The sequence below is a fragment of the Urtica dioica genome, chromosome 10 (assembly GCF_054948205.1).
Source record: "Urtica dioica subsp. dioica isolate 48M chromosome 10, U.dioica_male_clone48M_v1_H2, whole genome shotgun sequence".
NCBI classification, from domain to species: Eukaryota; Viridiplantae; Streptophyta; class Magnoliopsida; order Rosales; family Urticaceae; genus Urtica; species Urtica dioica.
Window position 1 is genome coordinate 23294421 of NC_142765.1, and position 22156 is coordinate 23316576.

The 22156-nt window shown below is 36.6% G+C and overlaps 2 protein-coding genes across 2 annotated transcripts; both read right to left on the reverse strand.

Annotated features, from left to right (window-relative positions):
• Nucleotides 1–570: 570 nt before the first annotated feature.
• On the reverse strand, nt 571–6801 carry LOC149384186 (cytochrome P450 CYP736A12-like). Its single transcript, XM_089628933.1, has 3 exons — nt 6262–6801; nt 2019–2384; nt 571–1565 (listed from the first exon to the last, which is right to left on the reverse strand). The coding sequence occupies exons 1-3, from the start codon at nt 6703–6705 to the stop codon at nt 711–713; spliced, it is 1665 nt and encodes a 554-aa protein (XP_089485059.1). The 5' UTR covers nt 6706–6801; the 3' UTR covers nt 571–710.
• A 7958-nt stretch (nt 6802–14759) lies between these two features.
• LOC149384187 (putative UDP-arabinopyranose mutase 2) lies at nt 14760–17298 on the reverse strand. Its single transcript, XM_089628688.1, has 4 exons — nt 16770–17298; nt 16054–16304; nt 15781–15949; nt 14760–15328 (listed from the first exon to the last, which is right to left on the reverse strand). The coding sequence occupies exons 1-4, from the start codon at nt 17088–17090 to the stop codon at nt 15017–15019; spliced, it is 1053 nt and encodes a 350-aa protein (XP_089484814.1). The 5' UTR covers nt 17091–17298; the 3' UTR covers nt 14760–15016.
• Between the last annotated feature and the right edge of the window lie 4858 nt (nt 17299–22156).

Consider the following 22156-nt stretch of genomic DNA (forward strand, 5'->3'; position numbering starts at 1 on the left):
AGAATAATAAATTAGATTTTATTAATTTCAAAAATAAATTAGATTAACTAATTAATAATGGTAAAAATGGTATAAACAATGTGCCATATAAGTAGAATGACTAGAAATCAAAAAAATCTGAAACGTATGACAAAATGAAATTCTTTAAGTTTGAAAGTTACAAATTTCTTGGACTAATATTTTAAGAAAAGGTAGGAGTCAATAGCATAGATTCTTCAATCGAACAACTAGATTCCATTATTTATAATCATCATTATAATTCCAATTATCATTTTTTAGCCAAACATCCCCTAAGAGTATTTCAATTTTCAACCATAGCAATTATTATTCCAATTATATATATGTAAATATCAATTTTTTTTTATGTTTAATAAGTAAAACACAAAAAAATATGTAAATATTAATTTTTTATTTTTATTTGAGTAAAATTTATGAAATACTTATCGCAAAATAGGGATATAAAAATCTACTTATGAAGCCAAATTGTACATTTTTTTTCTTTTTCTTTTTCATTTTTGGGTAGAAAATATGATCAAAGTTTCCGGGCTAATGCAGCTATGAAAAACCTCAAGAGTGAACGATTTTTTTATTATTTATTTTTAAATAATGCAGCCACACAACAGCATTTTGCAAAAATAATCAATTTTTAAAATCTCTTCATAAAAGGAATTACTTATAAAAATAAATAATAATAAAAAATTCATAATAGGCTACTTGAAAGTTGAAAGTCGATAAGTAGGTTTGGCAAGCAATGGATGAGCTCTTCCCGTTGACAGGCCAAACTTCTCAACCATGTCCAAATCCTTGGGTTCAGTTCCTTCAGGAAGCTCCCAGAAGAAGCAATGGACCAATTGAGCTAAAATTATCCGAAAAGTGGTCAACCCCAATTGCATCCCGGGACACCCTCGACGCCCCGACCCGAACGGAAGAAGCTCGAAGTCATGTCCGCGAAGATCGACGTTCTTATTCTTCTCCACAAACCTTTCGGGGTAAAACTCTTCCACGTTCTCCGACCACACATTCGGATCTCGTCCTATCGCCCAAGTGTTCACTATGATCCTCGACTTCTCGGGGACGTGATATCCGTCGAGGATCACGTCTCGCCTCGCCTCTCGAGGGACTAAAAGCGGCGCGACTGGGTGTAGCCTATAGCCCTCCTTCACCACCATATCCAAGTAACCTAGTTCGGTCAAGTCCTTTTCTTCGACCGTTCGATCGAGCCCGACGACGCGCTCTAGCTCGGCTTGGAGCTCTTTCATGACCCTAGGGTTCCTCAGGAGCTCCGAGAGAGACCACTCCACGGACGTGGCTGCGGTGTCGAAAGCGGCCACGATCATGTCGAGTATGATCGCCTTGCAGTTCGTTCGGTCGATTATGCTCGGGTTTTCGTCTTGAGGGTTCAGTGGTTTGTCCATCATTGAGAGCAATACGTCCACGAAATCTGTGTGGGTTTGTTGTTGCTGTGATTGCTTTCCCGCCAATTTATTATTCTCATGCTCCACGAATATCTTCTCTAGCACTTCATCAACGGACTTGCCGTTTTGCTTCATAGCCTTCGTTAGTCCCTTTAGTATACATAAAATAAATTATAAGATTGATAAATTAAGTAGTGATATAATATCATTACGTTATAAAGATAACAGCATCTACATCATCATGAAAATTCTGCAAATAGTTTGAAAATTAATAGGAAAAATCTTCATCCGCTGATTTTTTTTGTTTTTTTGTTTTTTTTGTTTTTGATGTCGGACAAAGAAGAAGTTCTACTCCTATTTGGAACTAAAAAATAAATAAATTATGTAATAATTCATATCAATATACGTATATTGAAAAAAAACTAGAACTTCGGGCTGTACTTATGATGAGAACTGAAGTTACTTACAAGTACAACATAAAGTAGTGTAGTATTAAAAGAGGGCTTTATAGTATAAGTTATTATTATAAATTTTTTTTTTTTTTTTTTTTTTTTTTTGCAATTGACTGGTAAGCTAAAATGATAGTTAAATAAAAGAAGAAACCTGAAGATCAAAGGGCTTGAGATAAGGAACAAAATCGGAGATGTTGAAAGAAGCAATCAATCCCAAACCCTCTTCCACGAGCTCCTTCATCTTATACCGATCCTCGACGTTTGGCCCGAGAATCATCCTCGCCGAGATATCGGCCACGGACTCTCCGACCCATTTGCTGACGTCAACCACTTGCTCGCCGGAGCTCGCGATCCGACGGACGAGAGCGTCGATCTCTTCCTTCCTCAGCGCCGCAAAAGACTCGATCTTGACGGAGCTGAGAAGGTTGAGAACGCACAGCTTCCTCACATTTCGCCAGTACGGCCCGTATTCTTGAAAGGCCATCCCTTTGCTGCCGTACGATATCAGGTCCGAGGCCTGGATTAAAACTTATTATAATTACAGTTAGGAACATAAAAATATTATAAGCTTACGTATACTATATATAAACATTTAATCATATGAATACTAAGTGTTAATTAGCATAGCTTGGCTCGGTCCTTCCTTTCTGAAGGTGATTGAACCGGCCCATAATTTTTAACGTAATTGAAAAATGGGAAATGACCTTAGTAGTCTTTTTTATACTTTTGACCAAAATGTCGTGGTCATTGTTTTTGGACAAAAATACTACGTAACTATGTGAGAAAAGTCTTAAGTGCCATTTGGTTTTTTATTTTGTTCATTTCCATCAAACTGGTTCTCAGCTCTCTCTCTCTCCTCATTCATTGTTTCAGAGCTCTCTCTTTCTCCTCTTTTTTCTTCTCTCGTTCATTTAAGGTAAAAAAAAAAAAGCTTGCCTTTTTCTGTTTGTCGTCGTCAGTGGTTTGTCCGTCGTCATCGTCGCCGAAGAGGTAAACTTTATCTCTTCATGTTGGCGAACGAAATCTGGGAATTTCTGGGTGGGTTTCGTTCGTGTTTGTTTTTTGGTATGAGTTTCGTTGTTGACGTACGGGTTTCGTGTTTCGTTCGTGTTTATTTCTGGGTTTCATGTTTATGGGTTTCATTCGTGTTTATGGGTTTCTTATTTATGGGTTCGTTCGTGTGTTTGGGTAAAAAATGGTTTTTTTTTTGTATTGTCGGAGCTGACATACAAGTCTACAATTTCATTTATTGTAGACATACAAGTCTACAATTTCATTTATTGTAGACTTCTATGTCTACAGTAAATGAAGTTGTAGACTTCATGTTGGTGAACAAAATCTGGGAATTTCTGGGTGGGTTTCGTTCGTGTTTGTTTTTTGGTATGAGTTTCGTTGTTGACGTACGGGTTTCGTGTTTCGTTCGTGTTTATTTCTGGTTTCATGTTTATGGGTTTCATTCGTGTTTATGGGTTTCATATTTATGAGTTCGTTCGTGTGTTTGGATAATTTTTTTTTTTTTTTTTTGTATTGTCGGAGCTGACAAACAAGTTTACAACGTCTGAAATTGTAGACATACAAGTCTACAACTTCATTTATTGTAGACATGTCTACAATAAATGAAGTTGTAGACTTGTATATCAGCTCCGACAATACAAAAAAAAACCATTTCAGAGTTCCTCAAATCCTTTCTCGGTCGATCTCTCGGTTCGGCGGTCTCCTCTGGCTCGGCGGATGTTCTCAGGCTCGTCGGAGCTTCGTCAAAAGCTTCTCTGATGGCTTTTCCTTGGTCTGGAGTCGGTGGAGCTCGCGTCTCCTTTGTCTCAGCCGAGTCACGCGGCGAAGAAAAGAGAGGCTCGGAGCTCGCGATTCTCCCCTTTCCGGTCGGAGTTCACGCGAAGATTGGCTCGGGGCTGGGCTGAGCTCGGAGTCGTGCGTCGGAGGCAGAGGACGGCTCGCGACGGAGCGGGTTTTGGCCGGACTTGCAGAAACTCGGGCGGTGGTTATAGCGTCGATTTTCGCCAGAAAGTTAGGAGAGAGAGAGAGAGCGGGAATGTAGAGAGAGACTGGGGAGAATTTGTTTTTTTTATTATTAATTTATTAGTTTTCACGTGTGTGTGTGGTGTGAATATGTTTATAAAAGGGCAAAATTGTACTTCTTCAGCTGACCAACTACTATTTTTGTCCAAAACATGGATTTCCATATTTTGGTCCAAATTATGAAAAGTAGTAGTACTTATGGCCATTTCCCTTGAAAAATTACAGAAATAATAATTTTTTTATGTATAATATTTCTAGAATAGTGGTTTTTTTTAAATAGTATTTTTTTTTTTCAAATTGTAAAAATTTATTTGAAATTTTTTTTTTTAATCTAAAATAGTTAATAAGTTTTGAAAAAAAATTATAAACATCGGGAAAGTTGAATGTTTACAACTTATAAAACACTATTTTCGCAATTAAAACTTTAAACGTGTAGTTTTTGTGCTTAAAAACATGCAATTTATTTTGTATACGTTTCTTCGTGGCTATAAGTTCACTAACAATAAAATGCGTGGCCGTGATGAGCAGTTCATATGGTGCTTATCCACGAAATGTAAGATGTATGTATATCTTCTTAATTATTATAAACGTCCAGTAAAATATCATATAATTAGTACTAAAATCTAAAACATGTGGTACGTGATTTTAGTAAAATATCATCCAGTAAGATGTATGTATATCTTTCGCCAGTGGTCCTCTTAACATGTGTTATACGTGATTTTAGTACTAAAATCTAAAATTCTACTCTTACTGCTAGATATTCATGTTTTTATACCTTATATAAAAATCTAAAATTCTACTCTTACTGCTAAATTTTAGATTTTAGTACTAAAATCACGTCCACATGTTAAGAGGACCACTTGCGAAAGATATAAAAACATGAATAGACGGAACCGATTGCGGATTTATATAAAGTAAAAATAAATAAATTAAAAGCTTACCAAAAACAGGTATGTGATAGAAGCAGGTGGTTCTCTCATTTATATATTATTTCGTAAAAGTATCCATTTATATATATATATATATAAGTATATATATATATATATATATATTATATATATATATTTCTTTTTCATTTTTGGGGCTCTCTTTTTTAGAATTTACAGGTATTTATTTTTGTGCAGTGTAGCAAAATAGTCAAAATAAAACTATGAAATTTGTTTTTAGCCTACGTTTCACAACTTTTTGGGAAATAGCCAACATGTTTATGTGGCAATAATTAAGGTCTGATTTACCCTTATTTATTAACAAATTCGTCATTTTCTCTCTCTTACTTTTTTTCCTCCACTTTTTTTACATAAAAATTTCAAAAAAACCATATCTATCTCATATGAACTCGAAATTGAGTGATTCCAAATCCTACAGATTCGTGACGTTGAAATCTTCAAAAATAGATCTATTGTGTTTGATGAAAAATCATATTTAATATCATAGATGTAGAAAAATCACGTTACTACCTTAAATATGGAAATAACTAAATTTTTTTGAAATTATAAAAAAAATAAATGAAAACGTAAATATGATGCATTAAACATAATTTTTCATCAAACACAATGAGTCTATTTTTTAAGATCTCGACGACACGAATTTATAGGATTTGAAATCACTCAATTTTGAGTTCGTATGAGAAAAATATGAATTTTTGAAGTTTCGATGCAAAAAAAAATTATTTGAAAAAAATAGGAGAGAGAAAATAACGAATTTGTTAATAATTAAGGACAAATCAGACCTTAATTATTGCCACATAAGTCATTTGGTTATATCCCTAAAAATTGTCAAACATAAGCTAGATCAAAAATCATATGTTTAAAGTGGGCTAGTTAGTTACAAATCTCGTTATTTAAAGGTGCATTAGATAAATAGTCATATTTATAGTTTGACATTGGTAAATAGTTAACGTTTCGTAAATCTTAGGTAAATAACCAGGTTTATGTATTTATATATGTAAATTGACGTAAATACTCGTTTTTATTTCAATGAAAGGGTAAACCAGGTATACTACGTCATCATTATGGCTATTTATATAAGATTTACAAAATGTTGGTTATATAACAATAATTTTTTGTTTATTAAATAACATAATAGAATAAATTATTATTTAAATTTAATTATTTTCGAAATTAAATACCCCTTTCTAATATATATATATATATATATATATATATTATATATGTTTTTCGTCTATCTGAGAGTTGTTCTAAAAACGATAATGTTTTAAATTCGTTTTATAAACCCAAAGTAAATTATTACTACCCTTTTTAACATGTGTTTGTTTAAATTACACTCCTAAACAGACGTAAGAGTTTTTTTTATTACTATGTACATATGGAGAGAGAGGGGTGTGGTTTTTCCCTTGCCTGGATCCTGGGGCGGTTGGCAAAAGCGACGTCGTTGTCCTTCAGTATGAGCCGCGCGGCGCGCGGAGAGGAGGCCACGATGGCCGGAACATGGCCCAGCCGGAGGCTCATCAGCGGACCGTGCTTTTGTGACAGCGCGTGGAGGCCACGGTGCGGCAGTGACGTCAGCTGATGGAGGTTTCCGATCACCGGAAGCGGCCACGGCCCCGGAGGAAGCTCTCGCCGGGGCTTGCGCTTGATCAGTCCGACGACTACGAACACGAATGTGAGGACCAGAGCTAGGATTGCGGTTTGATGTGTTGGACTCATCATATCTCTCTTGTGTTTGATAGAGAGAGAGAGAGAGGAGATTTGTTTTCTTTTTCTTTCCCCGCTGTTTGATGGGAGAGTGGGAGATTTTTTATTTTTTTTAATACTATCTATTGATACGTTTGGTAGTTGCATTTATAGCATTTTTTTTTGTCTGCTTTGTTGGATATCCTCTCCGGGGCATGCTAGTAAACTTGAAGCGTCAAAAATCATGTGGGTCTTTCCGAAGAAAGTGGACACATTATTTGAGAGATTTATCGAAAACTACAACACTTATACAACTACGAAGTATGTACATAATATAAACTACAACGCTATTGCTGTACTGTTTTTTATTAGTATGTGAATCATAGTTTATTTAATTAATTAAATTATAAACTTTAATGTAAATGAGTTGGATTGGATCTACCCTTCTCTTTTGACAATACATGAATGATATTATGATATTCTTATTTGATATGATTGTACACTTTGTATACGATATCAGTATATAAAGTTCATTAGTCAAAACATTTAAGAGAGAGAGAGAGAGAGAGAGGAATTGCACAGATTTTCTATTTCTAATAGGTAAAGCACTCATTGATATCAAATAATAACATTTAAGCACAAGGAATACCAAAAACCTAAATAAAAGTAAATCCTTTTTGTGCATACTTCCGAAAAGGAAAAATAATGACGAGCACAATACAATTTGAGCAAACTGTTGTCAATGGTGCCCACAAGAAGAGTAGTAGTATCTATTTATGTACATTTGATGTCATATAGTCTTACGAAGACTCTTGCTTGTAATTGCTTATTCATTATTAATAAAGTTGAAACGTTCATTCATTCTTTCTTTGTTTGAAGCTTTATGATAAAACCTTAGTCTTTTAGTCCATAAACAAACTTAACAACTTACGAAGAGACAAATGTAGATTTGCATGAACAAACTCTTCGTAGTTTGCTTAAAACGATATATTCGCAATCTTAGGGTCAAAGGACTATTGACCTCAGTATGATTGTTAGAAGAATCTATGATGTCTGGTTATGAGGCATTGAGAGTTGGGGACTCTATAGTTCTTCTAGGTATCTTCCGAAGGTACTGAATTGACCAGTGCACTTCTAGAGACAATATAAGAACAAACCATTTAACCTCTTATGTCTCGAAGTCACTATGTATGAATTGCATCATGCTTACCTTAATCCTGAAATGAGACATGCCACTTCACACCTTAGTATTCTCATTTGAGAAAGTCAAAGTTCGGACTCACTATGTGATTCCGAACAAGGCCTATTGGTTAAGTACTAAGTTGTGAGTCTGTCATGAGTAACTTTGTGAAGTTCTCATAGATATGGAATTCATGTACAAGATTGCTGAAATGCAATGTATGTCACCTCATGCTTTGTTCCTTGGAGTGTGAATAAATGAACTGGCCAGTGTCCAAATTGAGTCCTGACTCTTTTGGATGAAACAATGTGACTTGTTAGCTCCTCGTCAATACATTGTTTCTAACTTATTCACAAGCGACAAAGGAGTTGAGGAAATAACAGCTAGAAGGGTAAAATGGTAATTTAGTAAATCCCGACTAGCTGATGACATTCATGAAGGGTAAACATAGATAATATTCAGTGGATCCGCTCATCATAATTAGGTCGAATTCTTGAGTAGAAAACAAATTCATTTGAACCGAGAGATTTTCAGTGTCAGCTCTTTAGTGGAGTCAGTTGGCATTAAGCTAAACTTGGAAAAGGTTTGTGAACTTTTGAGTCCAAGTGTTTAGCTCAAGCTTTGTTCATTTGAGTCCATGAGGTCACTGTCACGAATCACATCGATAGGAATAGTTAAACTGGAAGCTAAGTCAAAACAAGAACGAGACAGTTTTACGAAAATTGTCAAAAGGGTATTTTTGTCTTTTTGGACATAGGACGAAAAGAATGTCAATAAATTTTTTTGACATTGTCATATGATGACAAATGAAATAAATATTACTCAACCATATTAGTGTAATTGGGCCTTGAGGATTAATTTCATTTCATAGAATTTTACTTGAAAATTCTTAATGGGCTTTTCTTATGTTGTCATGAACAAATGAAGAAACATCTAGAAGCTCCTTCTAGAAGCTCAAATTTCGTCCAACCCAAGGAAAATAAGGCTGAATTTCATTCATGCCATAGTGGGAAAGAGAGTTTATTTTGTGCATTGATGTATGAAGATATTTGCCAAAAGAAAAAGGGGAAACAAATTTCCTTAAGAAGGAAAGTGCATTTTCGGCCAACTAAGAGGAAATCAAATGAGGAAACAAATCCTAAGCCTTCATGAGGCATGTTGGACGTGCAAGGCAATAGGAAAAGAGGAAACTACCTTTTGAAGGTAATCCTCCTCCTATAAATAGGAGCCTCATTCCTCACTTTTCATTCATCCAAGTTTAAGAGATTTGAGAGACTCTCTCTCTAGAACTTGGCCGAAAATCCTCTCTCTCTCTCTCTAGTTTACTTTCGATATTTTCTTGTCTTGGCACCTAGGTCCTCACTCGACCTAGTGTTTAGCTCTGCGACTTCGAGACTCGTTCTTAAGTCGTAGCGTTTAAAAGTGCCAACTCACTGATTCCTTCTTTTCGAGTGATTTAGTGATAGAAACTTTCGTGGTTGCTCGAGGTGCCGAGGAAAGAAAGAGAGACGTGCTGCGAGGGGAGACGAGCGTTGCAAACTTTCCAAAAGCTTCTTCAAAGTTCAAGCTTCAAGAAAGGTTAGTAAATTTTTTAGCTCATATTGGTTTTTAATTACATGTACTTGCACTTGTCTAGGTTAGTAAAAACTGTTTTACTTGTAAAAGAAATTTTTTAAAATTCCGCCGCTTACCGAAGCGTTAATTATTTTCTCAAACCCTAGATCGATTCCAACACAAACATATGTCTTTTTCAAAACAAACCAAACTGAGCAAAACACATCAACAAAATAATATATTCATAAACACTTTAAAAATGAAAAAAAATCAAAATAAGCTCTAATCTTGCTACCAAAGTAAATTACGGAGAAAGCGACTAGCGAGATAACGGGACGAAGATGAGCACGGGATTACTGCATCTTTGAAGGCTCCACCCACACTACATATGGGCAAACCCCATAGATCTAAAACTTCCACCAACGAAGGGGACAAACCACGTCCCGACACCACCTTATCGCATACCGCAATATACGATGAGCCATGTGCCACACCGCTCCCATCACCAAGGAGCCATACTGCACTGGCCATGTTGCTGAAGATTAAGGACACCGATGTCGTCGAGGAGAAACGCTGTCGGTGACCAAGTTGTAGCCTACCCCCTCGTTTGATAATCATTGTCAACGCCTCTCATTGAACTTTTGCATCGGCCTCCACACCTCTATCACCGTGCTATGATATTGCCTTTCTTCCTCTGATCACAGTCCACCACGCCTCATCCTCTAAGGTGGGGATGTATGATTTTTTTTCCCTAAAAGTTGAGGTATATACTTTTTTGACGGTTTGCGATGGTTTAAGACAGTTTGCGATGGTTTAAGATGGTTTGGGATGGTTTAAGACACTTTGCAATGTTCTCTCCAAAATGTATAATTTTTTGTGTTTTTTAAACATTTTTTAGCCTCTTGGTTTTCTAATGGCAGATCGCGTACGGTGGTAGCACCACCCTGAGGTTGGTAAAGACAAAATTCAAGGAATTGAACATCGGGGATCGTCTCGTTGGGACTCCATTTGAACAACATTTTACGGGTGCCAAGCTTGATTTCTCATCGGTACGCGTATACGATATTCTCATACGGAAGATGAAGCCAACGAATCATGGTGAAATCAACTTTGGGTTGGGGTCGAGGCAGTCAGATTTGGGCGGCTCGAGTCGCGCAAATCCTTGGATTGAGCATGACTGCTGGACCGTTGGATGAGGAACATAGTGAGCGATCATTATTGCAAAAGAAGATTTGGAGACGAAGAAGAAGCTGAGACTCAGAATCGAGCTCAGGAAGAATTTCTCATTCAGAATAATATTCAGTCTCGTAATCCAATGAAACAGTACAAAAACCCCTTTTAAACAAAAGAGATAAAGACAATGAAAAAATAAATAAACAGACGACAAGTCTTTTCTTCTAAACAAACCAAAACGACAAGAAAAAACTTAAACCAAGCAAATAACTTGAACGACAAGTTATCTGTCAAAACACAGAGAATTGCCGATCTTCAATACGCCTCCTCAAGATGGACTGAAAAGATTCTTCAAGTTCATCTTGGATAACAAGTGGGACATAGCCGGCCAAGCCAAAGGCTTCGTGAAGATATCAGCAATCTGATGGTGTGAGCGTATTGGAAGTAGCTTAACCAAACCAGACTGCATGTGATCCCTAACGAAATGAAGATCTATCTCGATATGTTTTGTTCTCTCATGAAATATTGGATTCGAAGCAATGTGTAATGCTGCTTGATTGTCACAATAAATCACGGATGAGCCTGCAGATTCCAGCTGAAAGTCCTTCATAAGTTGTTGCATCCAAATGACTTCACTTGTTGCTGCTGCCAAGGATCTATATTCAGCTTCTGCTGAGCTCCTAGCCATAGTGGTCTGCTTCTTTGACTTCCAAGCTACCAAAGCCTCACCTATAAATACACAATAACCAGTTATGGATCTCCTAGTATCATTACATGTGGCCCAATTAGCATCAGAGAATGCTCTGATCTGAGTAGAAGAATCTGAGGAGTAAAAAAGGCCATAGCCTGGTTTAGACTTCACATATCGCAAGATGCGATGAACTGCTTGTAAATGAGCTGTCCTTGGTTCCTGCACAAATTGACTCATAGTATGTACTGCATAAGTGATATCAGGCCTGGTAATAGTCAAATAAAGTAAGCGACCAATTAACTTCCTGAACTGAGAAGCATCCTCTAAAATATCACCATCACTTAGAGATAAGGTAACCCTGGGATCCATAAGAGTTTTGGCTGGCTTACAGTCCAAGAAACCTGCATCCTCTAAAATTTGCAGGGCATACTGTGTTGGTTCAGCACAATACCATCTTTGGACCTTGCAATTTCCAAGCCAAGAAAGTATCTCAAATCCCCAAGGTCTTTCAACCTGAAAGCTGCACTCAAAAAACGTTTGACCTCAGAGATAACTTGGTCATTAGGACCTGCAATGATTATATCATCAACATATAACAAAATGGCAACAAAAGTGGGACCAGATCCCCTTGTGTATAACAAGTAGTCACTCTTAGATTGAGTAAAATCAGCTTTCTTGACAGATTCAGTGAATTTTAAATTCCACTGTCTAGAAGCTTGTTTCAGTCCATAAATGGACTTATGTAACTTACATACAAGCTTATTCTTACAATTAATCGTCTTAACCTGTGGAACATAACCCATAGGGAGATCCATATAGACTTCCTCATAGAGGTCACCATTCAAAAAAGCATTGCTAATATATCTAGTTGTAAAAGAAACCATTTTTGAGAAGCAGCAATGCTAAGTAAAAACTTGACAGTTACAAGCTTAGCAACAGGTGAAAAGATGTCTATAAAATCAACTCCCTGTTTCTGAGTATATCCCTTAGCTACCAAGCATGCTTTTCTTCTAGCCAAAGTGCCATCTGAATGCATCTTATTAGTATAAATCCATCTGCATCCGATCGAAGTTTTCTCTTTTGGAAGAGGCATCACAGTCCAGGTCTTGTTGGTGTGCATTGCTTCAATCTCTTCCTGCATAGCTGCTTTCCATTCTGCAGATTTGACTGCTGTATGGTAATACTGTGGAGCAGGATTGGCTGAAACAGACAAAGCAAACACTTTGAAAGAACTAGACAGGTTCTCATAAGATAAATAAGTGTCAATAGTGTATTTGGAAGAATAACTTTGACCTGTGTTGATAAGGTTACAGTGATAATCCTTGAGATAAGATGGTTGAACTTGCTTCCTTGTTGATTTCCTTAATGGAATGTCAATTTGAGCAGGTTGTGGAATCAAAAGAAGATAAGATTAAGTATATAGATCTACTTTTTGTGTTCTCCACTTGTACTGAGCCTGATGATGCTTTTGATATTGGCCTCGCAGTGTTCGTTGAAGGGTATTTGCTTGACAGAGAGAGCAACAAGAACATTCTTGAGAAGTGATTGAACATCATTGAGGTCAAAAAATGACCAAAAGTCCAGTTTAGATAATTTTGAACATAGGAGATTCTTCAAGATATTTCTAAAGTTAGAAGGTTTACTATATTAAATTTGCAGAGGGGGTGTGGCCCAGTTTGCCCTCGATGGCGTGGCGTCGACATTGGTGAAGGTTGACAATTGTGGACAAGTTTTGCAGTGGTGGACGACTTTGACAAAGCGAGTGGGTTTCGTGGTAGGGTGGAAGGGCAATGCAACCGATGAATGGACGAGTTTTGTGGTGAGGCGGAGAGATAGGTTTCATAGTTGGGCGAGTTTCATAGAAAAGATAAAGAGACATAGAGAGAGGGAGAGCTTTTTCATGCTTTTTTCATTTTTAAACATGTGATTTGCTTATTTGTAAAAGGAATTTTAGCAAATTTGCTCAACAATACATTCATAGTTACGCGTATTTGAAATAGATAACATAGTTATTGACTGTTGTAAATCGACCAAATGTCAAGGAAATACGCTGTAAAATTTAAACAATCAATGGGTAAGCTGTTAGCAGTATAACGATTAAAAGGCCATTTATGTAAACTCATTCTTTAATTCATTTTGTTAACTCATTTAACCGTTACTTATATTGAAAACTTTTAGAACTTAAACAAATAAATAAATAAAACTGGTTTCTAACCTGATGGTTAACTCGATTTTTTTTTTTTCAGTTAATTTAAACCGACGGTGGTGATTAAGTTTTCTATACCGTTGAAAACCGTCAATTGACCTTGGCCCCCACTTTAGAGTTTAGACTGACTATCTATAGCTATAGGTTAGGCCACTCGCCTTTATTTATTTATTTAGTGAATATCAAGGTAAGGTTAGGCCATTCGCCTTGAGTTCATATAAGCAGTCAAAGTAATCATACTCTTTGCTTGTGGAAATTTTGGCCTTCTGCTTCGCAGCATTTACCAAGAATACTTCAAAGTCTACTAGAGTTTATATTCGCTTTTAATTCAAAAACGTCTACCGTGTGAAAATAGAATTGTTCTACTGTCGATTCTTTAAAAATAAAAAATAAAATTTAATGACAGGGGGTTCGCAACAAAAGCCTATAACTTTTCCAACTGTGACCAACGGCTATACGACATGGAAAATAATGATTATGCACAGCTGTTGCAAAAAGTATTGTAACAAAAAATACGACGAATGCTTAAATTTAGAGAACCAAAAGATCAACGATACGAGTACGAAAATAATAAATACACATAGTTGGTAATCCAATTCTGTAAGTCATGTTTAAGTCCGAAGGTTTTTTATCCGATGAAAAGCAATTTACTATGATAACATGGTTTAATAAGTATTTACGCGCATATTCTCTCGCTAGTTATCCAATTTACCTCTATCTTTTTTAACGGTAACTTAGGCTCCCCTAAACTCGAGATCCCCTTGATTCCCATAGAATATCTCTCCGAGACTTCTAAACGTGTTTCTCGAAAATTTCAATGAAAAAACCTAACATCGTGCTTCTAATACAATCACTCAAATATAGACAATAATATAGAGGTAAAAGACCCTTAAAAATACAGGTCGTTATAAGCTCAGCTAATCACTCAAATAAATATCTCAAAATGCGTGAGTGACGACGGCGTTGTTTTGACATATTTATATAGAAAATTAAGTCAAAACGATTCTAACAGTCGGCTTAGGAGCACCAACCCATTATATCATCAATACACACTTAAATCCTACTTCAATTCGGAATAAAAAAAACTCAAAAGTGAATAGGCCGTAAGTATTACACAATCTGTTACAACAAAAGCTGTGACGCTTCCGGAAAAAAATTGTAACGAGGTCTAATTCTATCCGAAATTATATTCCACAATTCTTAAAGTATTTTGCCAACATTGCCAATTAATATAACAACATTGAATAAAACGTGTGCGTCCAAATAAAAAAGAAAGTAAATCGCTCACGCGTTCGGAATAAAGCTAGTAGAGGTGTTAACTTGTAGTGAATGGTTTTGTTTAAAATAAAAAAAAGTCAAAACAGTAAATATCAGATCACAAAGCCATTGATCTAATTAATACAGATGTGCACTAAAGCTTCAAGAGAACCCACCACCACACTAATCATTCATCGTTTAGTTCAAAAAACAAAGAAACCACAAATAGCTACAACTCAAAAAATGAGACTGAAGCCGCTATAGGAAAAATACTGAAAGAAAAAAGAAATTTTCTCTGGCTTATTATTGTTCTCAAAAAATTCAGTAAGCAGCAAAAAAAAAACAAAAAACAAAACTAGAATTTAAAACTTGAAACTCATCTGTCGAATGAACCACGATACTCAATTTCGATTGTCTTTCACTTTGCGGCGGGCGGGTTGAGCTCGTCCCAGGCCTCGACCCAGGTGACCATGGCGTCGGCGAGCTTGATGAAGTACTCGTCGGTGTTGCCGAGCTTTTCCTTCACTTTCTTGGAGAGCTCGATGTAGCATTGCTGGACCGTGGTGCATTCTTTGGGGAGAGTGATGGCCTGAAAGAATGGAATCAACTCCTCTTGCCAGTAGATTCCTTTGTACTCTTTCTTGAGGTTCACAAACGGGTTGCTCGCTTTGCTGTGCCATATGTACGGCAGACCCGTCTTCACGCCCCACCCCATGTGGTCGCAGATCACCTTCAAATCCCACATTTCGTTATCATTTATAAACAAGATCCTTAAAAAAAACTACTTGAAAAAGAAAGGCCAAGGCACAGATCATTTACAATTGAGTTTGACAAAGCACAGCAGATAAATTCATGTGAAGATTTACCTTAATGCACCAACCATTATTTGTAAAACAAGATCCTTAAAAACTATTTGAAAAAGAAAGGTGTAACTCGAATGTCCTTTAGGCTCGAAAGCCACAAAGGGAATATGATTTACGAGGTTATGTTTAGTTCCGTTAGGTATGGATCAAGAAATAGCAGAGCAGACTGATCAGAAACCCGTTATCAATTGGCAGTAGAGCGGCGTGTATTTATTCGAATGGTATAAACAGTAAATACTTTGACCCAATGGAAATGTTAAGGAACAGATCGTTTTCAATCGGTCTAGCAAAGCACATTGAGATTCATGTGAAACTTTACCTTAATGCACCAACCAGCCCACATGTCATCGTAGCGCCCGATTGGCTGACCATCACCCATGAGTCCGAAATACATTGCTGGACCGATCAGCTCGCGGTTGAACGTCAAATTCATACCGCACATAGGGAAGAGAGTGCCCTTGGGAATGGTCATCACAGCATCAACATACCTACAAAAAAAAACACACACACACACACACACACACAGAGCATAAATATATGTTTCAGGACAATTAGACTAATCATCGACGTCTTTTGTTTGTTAATAACGTACCTCGTGTTTCTCTCGCGAGGCTTGACGAGCTGAGTGGGAGCGTCGTAGTCGGGGATGTTGAGCCAGAGGCCGTGGGAGACAGCCGTGGGAGCCCCCTCGCGGAGGCTGAACGGGTAGCCTCGCACGAAATCCGCTCCCTCGCGGTACGGATCGTAGAGCGTGTTGAAGAAGTACGGAGTCGAAGGGCTCAGAATGTTCTTGATGTGTTGTTCCAGGGCGTTGATTTCTTTCCCCGACGGGTCTTTCGCAACCTAAGAAAGGATTCACGTCATAGAAAATAATGTTAGATCTCTGTTTATCATGAAGTCACAATGAAAAAAATACATAAAGTTGGGTCAACGCAGCACAAACAGGGTTCAAGCTTGAATAGCAAGCAAATCTACCTAATAAAATACATCATGAACCTTAAAAAGTCAGATCTTTCGATCTATATTGCAAAAAAATAAAAATAAAAATAAAATATAGAAAGAAACAAACAAACTCCACCAGCTTTTCCCCAATCATATATAATTTCCTACCTGATCATGGCTATCAAATGAACCAACAAGAAAAGAAATAGATCGCAATGATTAAAAGAAAGGTACAATTGAAATAAATGGAGATTCAACAACAAACATGTATAATTCAAAGATTCAGTCAAACAACCAAAATCCCCGACACAAATCGAAGATCCACATATCCAAACACAAAATTAACAAAGAAAGAGAAAGACTCACGAAGCAATCGTCGTCAATGGTGAAGATGTACTTCTTCTTGGAGACCATGTAGCCGAAGCAACGGCAAGCGGAATCCTTGAAGGAGATACAAGAGGCCTTTGGACCGAGAATCCTGTTGATGTCGTTCCGGTTGTAGAGCTCGTAGTCGAAGCCCTCGGGGACTCTGATCGTCTTCGTTGGATCGCCGTCTTGGACGATGATTAGGTGGTACGGCTGAAAGTACGGCCTCCACATCTCGAGGAAATCCAGGTTTCGGATCGTCGGAATGACGATGTCCAGCTCGTCTTTCAGAATCGGGACGGCCTTCGATTCCCCGGCCATGGCTGTTCTGTTCCTTGGAAGAGAGAGAGAGAGAAGAGAGAGAGTATAATGTCAACGGTGAGATTTGTGATTGTGTGAGAAATGAAGAGCCGAGTAATTTCGGTCTATATGAAGAGTTTTTGAATCGCAGAATAGAAGATCTCAAAATGTGAAGTTGTGAATTCAACGGATTTCCGTGTATTTTTGTGTACTGTCTGAGCGTGTTATTATATTTATTTATTATATTTTTTTAATATTTTCTAACGATGTGAGTGTGACGATACCGTAGACCGCAGTTTATGGAGAAAATTAGCTACATGCCATTCCAAAAATAAATATCTTCTATTTCTTTCTCTTTTTGTACGTTGCTCAGCTTGTTTGATTTTAAATGCTATTTTGGTAACTTAATTAATTCATATACTTAGAAGGAAAAAAATAGATTGATTGGATAATTTTTTTTTTTTGGGAAAAATTAAATATATCATTGAAATCTTTTAAAATAAAATTAATGATTTCGACGTTCTTTTTATTCTGCTAAAAAAATGTTTAATGCTCAGCCATTTATTTTGTAGTTGTCTTAACTTCCTTCCGTATTTACAATGGTAAGACACTTTTATGTAGCTGGGGTGATATAAAATATAAATGGGCTACATATTTATCACATCTCTGCTATATATTTAAATAGTTTTTTTTTTTATTTATTTGTTTTGCGTGAGAAGTAGATGTGATAAGACACTTTTTTCCATATTTAACTTTGGAAGGAAATGGCATTAAGCAACCGAAAGAACGTCCCGGACAAGGGCCGAAAATCCCCTTAGACAGAAAAAAAAAAAAAAAAAAAAAAAAAAACTCTCTTCCGTAGAATTCGTAGCCCATTGAGTCTTTTCTTACAAGCGGAGAGTGGACGAAAAAAAATGTAAACTTGAAAATTTATCAAGAGAAGCTAAGATCCGATCATAGAGCGAAGCATAAAGCCAAATCGGACAACCGTGTTTCAACTGAAACTATTCATAATTTTCTAGAAATACCACTAAGTGAACATCTAACAGTTTTGCTTCAAAAGCCGCAAAGCCATCCCTTCGCTTTTCCCACATAAGTTGGCCTTCAGAATTCCTTGAAACAAAATCCATCACCTCTAGCCATTGAAAATGCCGCATCAACATTATTGTTCACGGTCCCCACCTCTTGTTTGTCCCAATGTCGTCCCAATTTCATTGGAGCTATAGTTGGCCTCGCGCGTCGACTCGATATCATTGTCTTACCTCCGAACCTAGTCCTTCTTCAAAAAAACTCCATTCCGAAGAAGTGGTAGCCCATTGACAAATACAATAAGTATTTTTGTTAGAATCTGGGGGATAGGGAAGTGAAATTCTGATTAGTCGCAAAGACAAGATGTCCCAAACAAAGTGTTGACAATGTGTCCGACAACTTGCTTGAACACAGATAATGGATAAACAACAAAAGTGCGATAAGAAAGAACACACAATATGGTTACCCAGTTCGGTGCAATACACCTACGTCTGGGGGCACTCTGTCAGTGGAAATGATTTCACTATATAGTAGTCAATAATACAAGCAAGGTCTTATATGATTACAACGGAAAATCAAGGCCCTAGTAACTATTACCACAAGTGAATACCTAGACCAGGGACTCCCCCTGAATTTGAGATCCTCCTCAATTCTACTCTTCGAGCAACAACCTATGCTCGGATGTCTTCAATCTTCAAACGCACGTGAGACTTCAATCACGTAGACACAGAACCCAAATCGCTCAAACACTCAATCTTTCTGGAATAGTGCTGGAGAGAATACACCACTCTTAACAAAACACAAAGCCTCCCAATCCGCCGGTCTTGCATGTCTAGGAGCTCTAAGTGTTTTATCAAAGGCGTCAAGGCTGCTAAGGTGAAAGCGCATGGCTTTTATAGCAGCTGTACAGGCCTGAAAGTGTATCTATGGTTTCCTTACCTATCCTCACACGAATAACACACAATAAAGTCACCAGCGAGGCAATGTGGCAAAACTGGAAACTTGTCCGAAATACTGTATGCGCACATGAGGAAGAAGACCGACATCTTTCCAAACAACTTGCACTAAAAAATAAAGCCAACATATAACGTAACAACAGGAAGAGAACGTGAATTTGAAAATACATTGAGAAAAGCTAAGATCCGATCATAATACGAAACACAAAGCTAGATTGGGAAATTGCGTCTTAGTCGAAACTATCCATAAATTGATGACTATGAAACTTGGCTAGAAGTACCGCCAATTGAACACCCAATATTTTTTCTTTGAAAGACATGAAGCCATCCTCTTGCTTCTCCAAACCCCAACCCGGAAGTCGGCCTTTAGAATACCAAGAAAAAATATTCATCGCCAATATCGCCACCTAAAATGCCGCTTCAAATATTGATGTCCACATCCCGACCTCCGGTATTTCTCTATTGATAGTAGATTCTACCTTATTAGTGGATCTAATCTATCTCTCTGGTGTTGGCCGAGTCTAACACGCACAAAGACCTTACATTGGTTGTTGGAACAAATCTTATCCTCCAAATACGATTATAGTGTTATTACTTCTGATTCATATCATAATCAAACTTTTTTATTAAGTGAAGAAAGAATTATTAACGTGGAGCCACGAATTTCACAAATCGCAAATTGTTCCAAATCGCAATGTAAGAAGACTTTAAGCATTGAAGGATCATCGTAACACTTACACGCTGTCGTTCTGAGATGGTTCATCGCGATCCTTTTTAATCCCCATATGACTCCTTACTTCATTCTCGAACGTACAGCCTTTGTCTTCACTATCCTCAATTCCACTTTGATCTGGACAGAAAGCCTTCGATCCACCTCAATTACTCACATAGCACCTTCTTTTTTCACGTACCAACACTTTAGTATTTCAAATTGTTCATTAGAAAAATGGACATAGATAATATGAGGGCATATAGAGGTTGGTTTTTCAATTTTATAAAAGAATTGAAAATCCTGCCTGGAACTTTAATGTGCCTGGGACTTAGTGCTCAGAACCTAGTGTTCTTCGCATAATAATTGTTCTAAAGTTTTTGCATGTCAACAGTTTGGCGACAGAAGGAAGAGTAGGTTTGAGATTATTGGCAAGTACTATAAGAACACCATAGAACTTGTTCAAAGATATCTCTCCGTGAGGATTCATCGAGAAAAATAAAAAAATGTCTCTCCGACAACAACAACAAAAAAAATGGATTCTTAGCAAGTTTAGATGCTTGGATGACAAGAAAAAAAATCTTATTTTATGAAAAAAGCATCATCGGTGGTATAAAAAATGTGCCTAGCACACATTGAAAGGCTAGAAGGCTTGAATATATTCAAGAAAAGCTCCTAGCACATTAAAATAACTAGATGGACATTAAAAAAACATAGCTTCTAAAACGAAACATTAAGAAATGTTCCAAGCGTAGGTTCCAGGCTCATGAAGAAAGAAATTTTAATCCACGAAATATGCATAGCAAGGTAATACATTAATACTACTTTAATTCATTTACTATAGTCTACATATATATTTGTATAAATTGTAGGTATGGACGAGATAGATCTCAAATATACGAAAGAAATTTCAAATTCATGCTCGGATGGAATGAGCACAACATAAAGAAATTTAAAAAATTATCAAGTCTTTGCTCATAAGTCAAGAGCAAAAATACTTAGATAAATAAAATAAGTGGTAGCTCAAAGAGTATGAGCATACACGAAAGAAATTTCAAGTTAGCACTCAGATGGTATGAGCACAACATAAAAGAAATTTCAAAAAAATATCACGTCTTTGCACATAAGTCAATAACAAAAACACTTAGATAAATAAAATTAGTGGTAGCTCAAAGATTATGAGCATACACGAAAGAAATTTCAAGTTAGTGCCCGGATGGTATGAGCACACCATAAAAGAAGTTTTAAAAAATATCAAGTCTTTGCTCATAAGTCATGAGCAAAAAGACATAGATAAATAAAAATAAGTGTGAGCTCAAAAGGTATGAGTGTCAGGGATGATTCCCCCATATAACCATATAAATGCGGAAAAGTAATTAATTACGCTAATCATGAACTAATTAATTCAATGATTATATGACAAGATCTAGATTCACATTAATTAATTATTATAAGAGAGCATATAAGTCAAGCAACCGAAACAAGAGTAAACAAGTACTTACATTGATTTTCGGTTCACGAACTGAAAGCTTTCACAATCCGTCTTCGTCTTGAACGTACAAGCTTCCACACCATCCAACAAAGAACTCCTTCTTCAAGGACTCGATGTGATGACACCTTAGTATTCCGAAACGTAATCTCTGAGACGAATAAGAAAGATGAGTGGGCACAGTCTTTATCTCACTAGATCATGAAACTAGGTGTCTCGAGATCTCTCTCTTATTTTACTAAGAATGGAAACGAATTTCCGAGGGGAGGGGAGGCAGAAGTGCACGGCCAAGAAGAGGCTAGGTTGCACGAAATTTCTCTCAAAATTTGCTTAAAATAATTGCTTATTTTTGTCTTCTCATGAACCCCTATTTATAGTAGTAAAATGGAGATATTCATGGAATCTTCCAGAATATTTTATTTACTTTTATTGTGTTCACACTAGAGGATTTAATCTAGGCCCTTGGATCTCAATAAGTGAATCATACTTTTTCTCTCATCCATCAGATCAATATCTATGGGATATTATTCTTTTATTTAAATAGAGAATAATTTATTTAGTGAGATAATAAGGGAGAATATATTATTCTCCTAAATATTCTCCTAAATACTTTCCTTTAAATAAGGAGAAAATATAGGACAATATCTTATATTTTTCTCTCTCCTTTATTTAAACAACTAAAGAGAAAATATTGGTAAATACCAATATTGAAAAAATCGGATTTGGAGGCACACGGCCAAGGGGATTTGCGCAAGTCCTTATGCCGAAATTCCCAATTCGATTTTTCCATGTGTGCAAGGCCCAATTGCTTAAAACCCAATTAATCATTTATTTACTTGGTCCAACAATAAACAAATAATTAATAATTGTTTATTTACTTGATCAAACAATAAATAAACAATTC

What these genes read in the sequence shown, in the direction of transcription:
- LOC149384186 (XM_089628933.1), bottom strand. Translation starts at nt 6,705, where the DNA reads ATGCAACTACCAAACGTATCAATAGATAGTATTAAAAAAAATAAAAAA. An exon ending in CCAACCGCCCCAGGATCCAG is followed by an intron (nt 2,385 to 6,261) that starts GCAAGGGAAAAA and finishes GTTTTAATCCAG; the next exon opens with GCCTCGGACCTGATATCGTA. An exon ending in TCAAGCCCTTTGATCTTCAG is followed by an intron (nt 1,566 to 2,018) that starts GTTTCTTCTTTT and finishes TGTATACTAAAG; the next exon opens with GGACTAACGAAGGCTATGAA.
- LOC149384187 (XM_089628688.1), bottom strand. Translation starts at nt 17,090, where the DNA reads ATGGCCGGGGAATCGAAGGCCGTCCCGATTCTGAAAGACGAGCTGGAC. An exon ending in CCTCGCGAGAGAAACACGAG is followed by an intron (nt 15,950 to 16,053) that starts GTACGTTATTAA and finishes TTTTTTTTGTAG; the next exon opens with GTATGTTGATGCTGTGATGA. An exon ending in GGGCTGGTTGGTGCATTAAG is followed by an intron (nt 15,329 to 15,780) that starts GTAAAGTTTCAC and finishes TGGGATTTGAAG; the next exon opens with GTGATCTGCGACCACATGGG.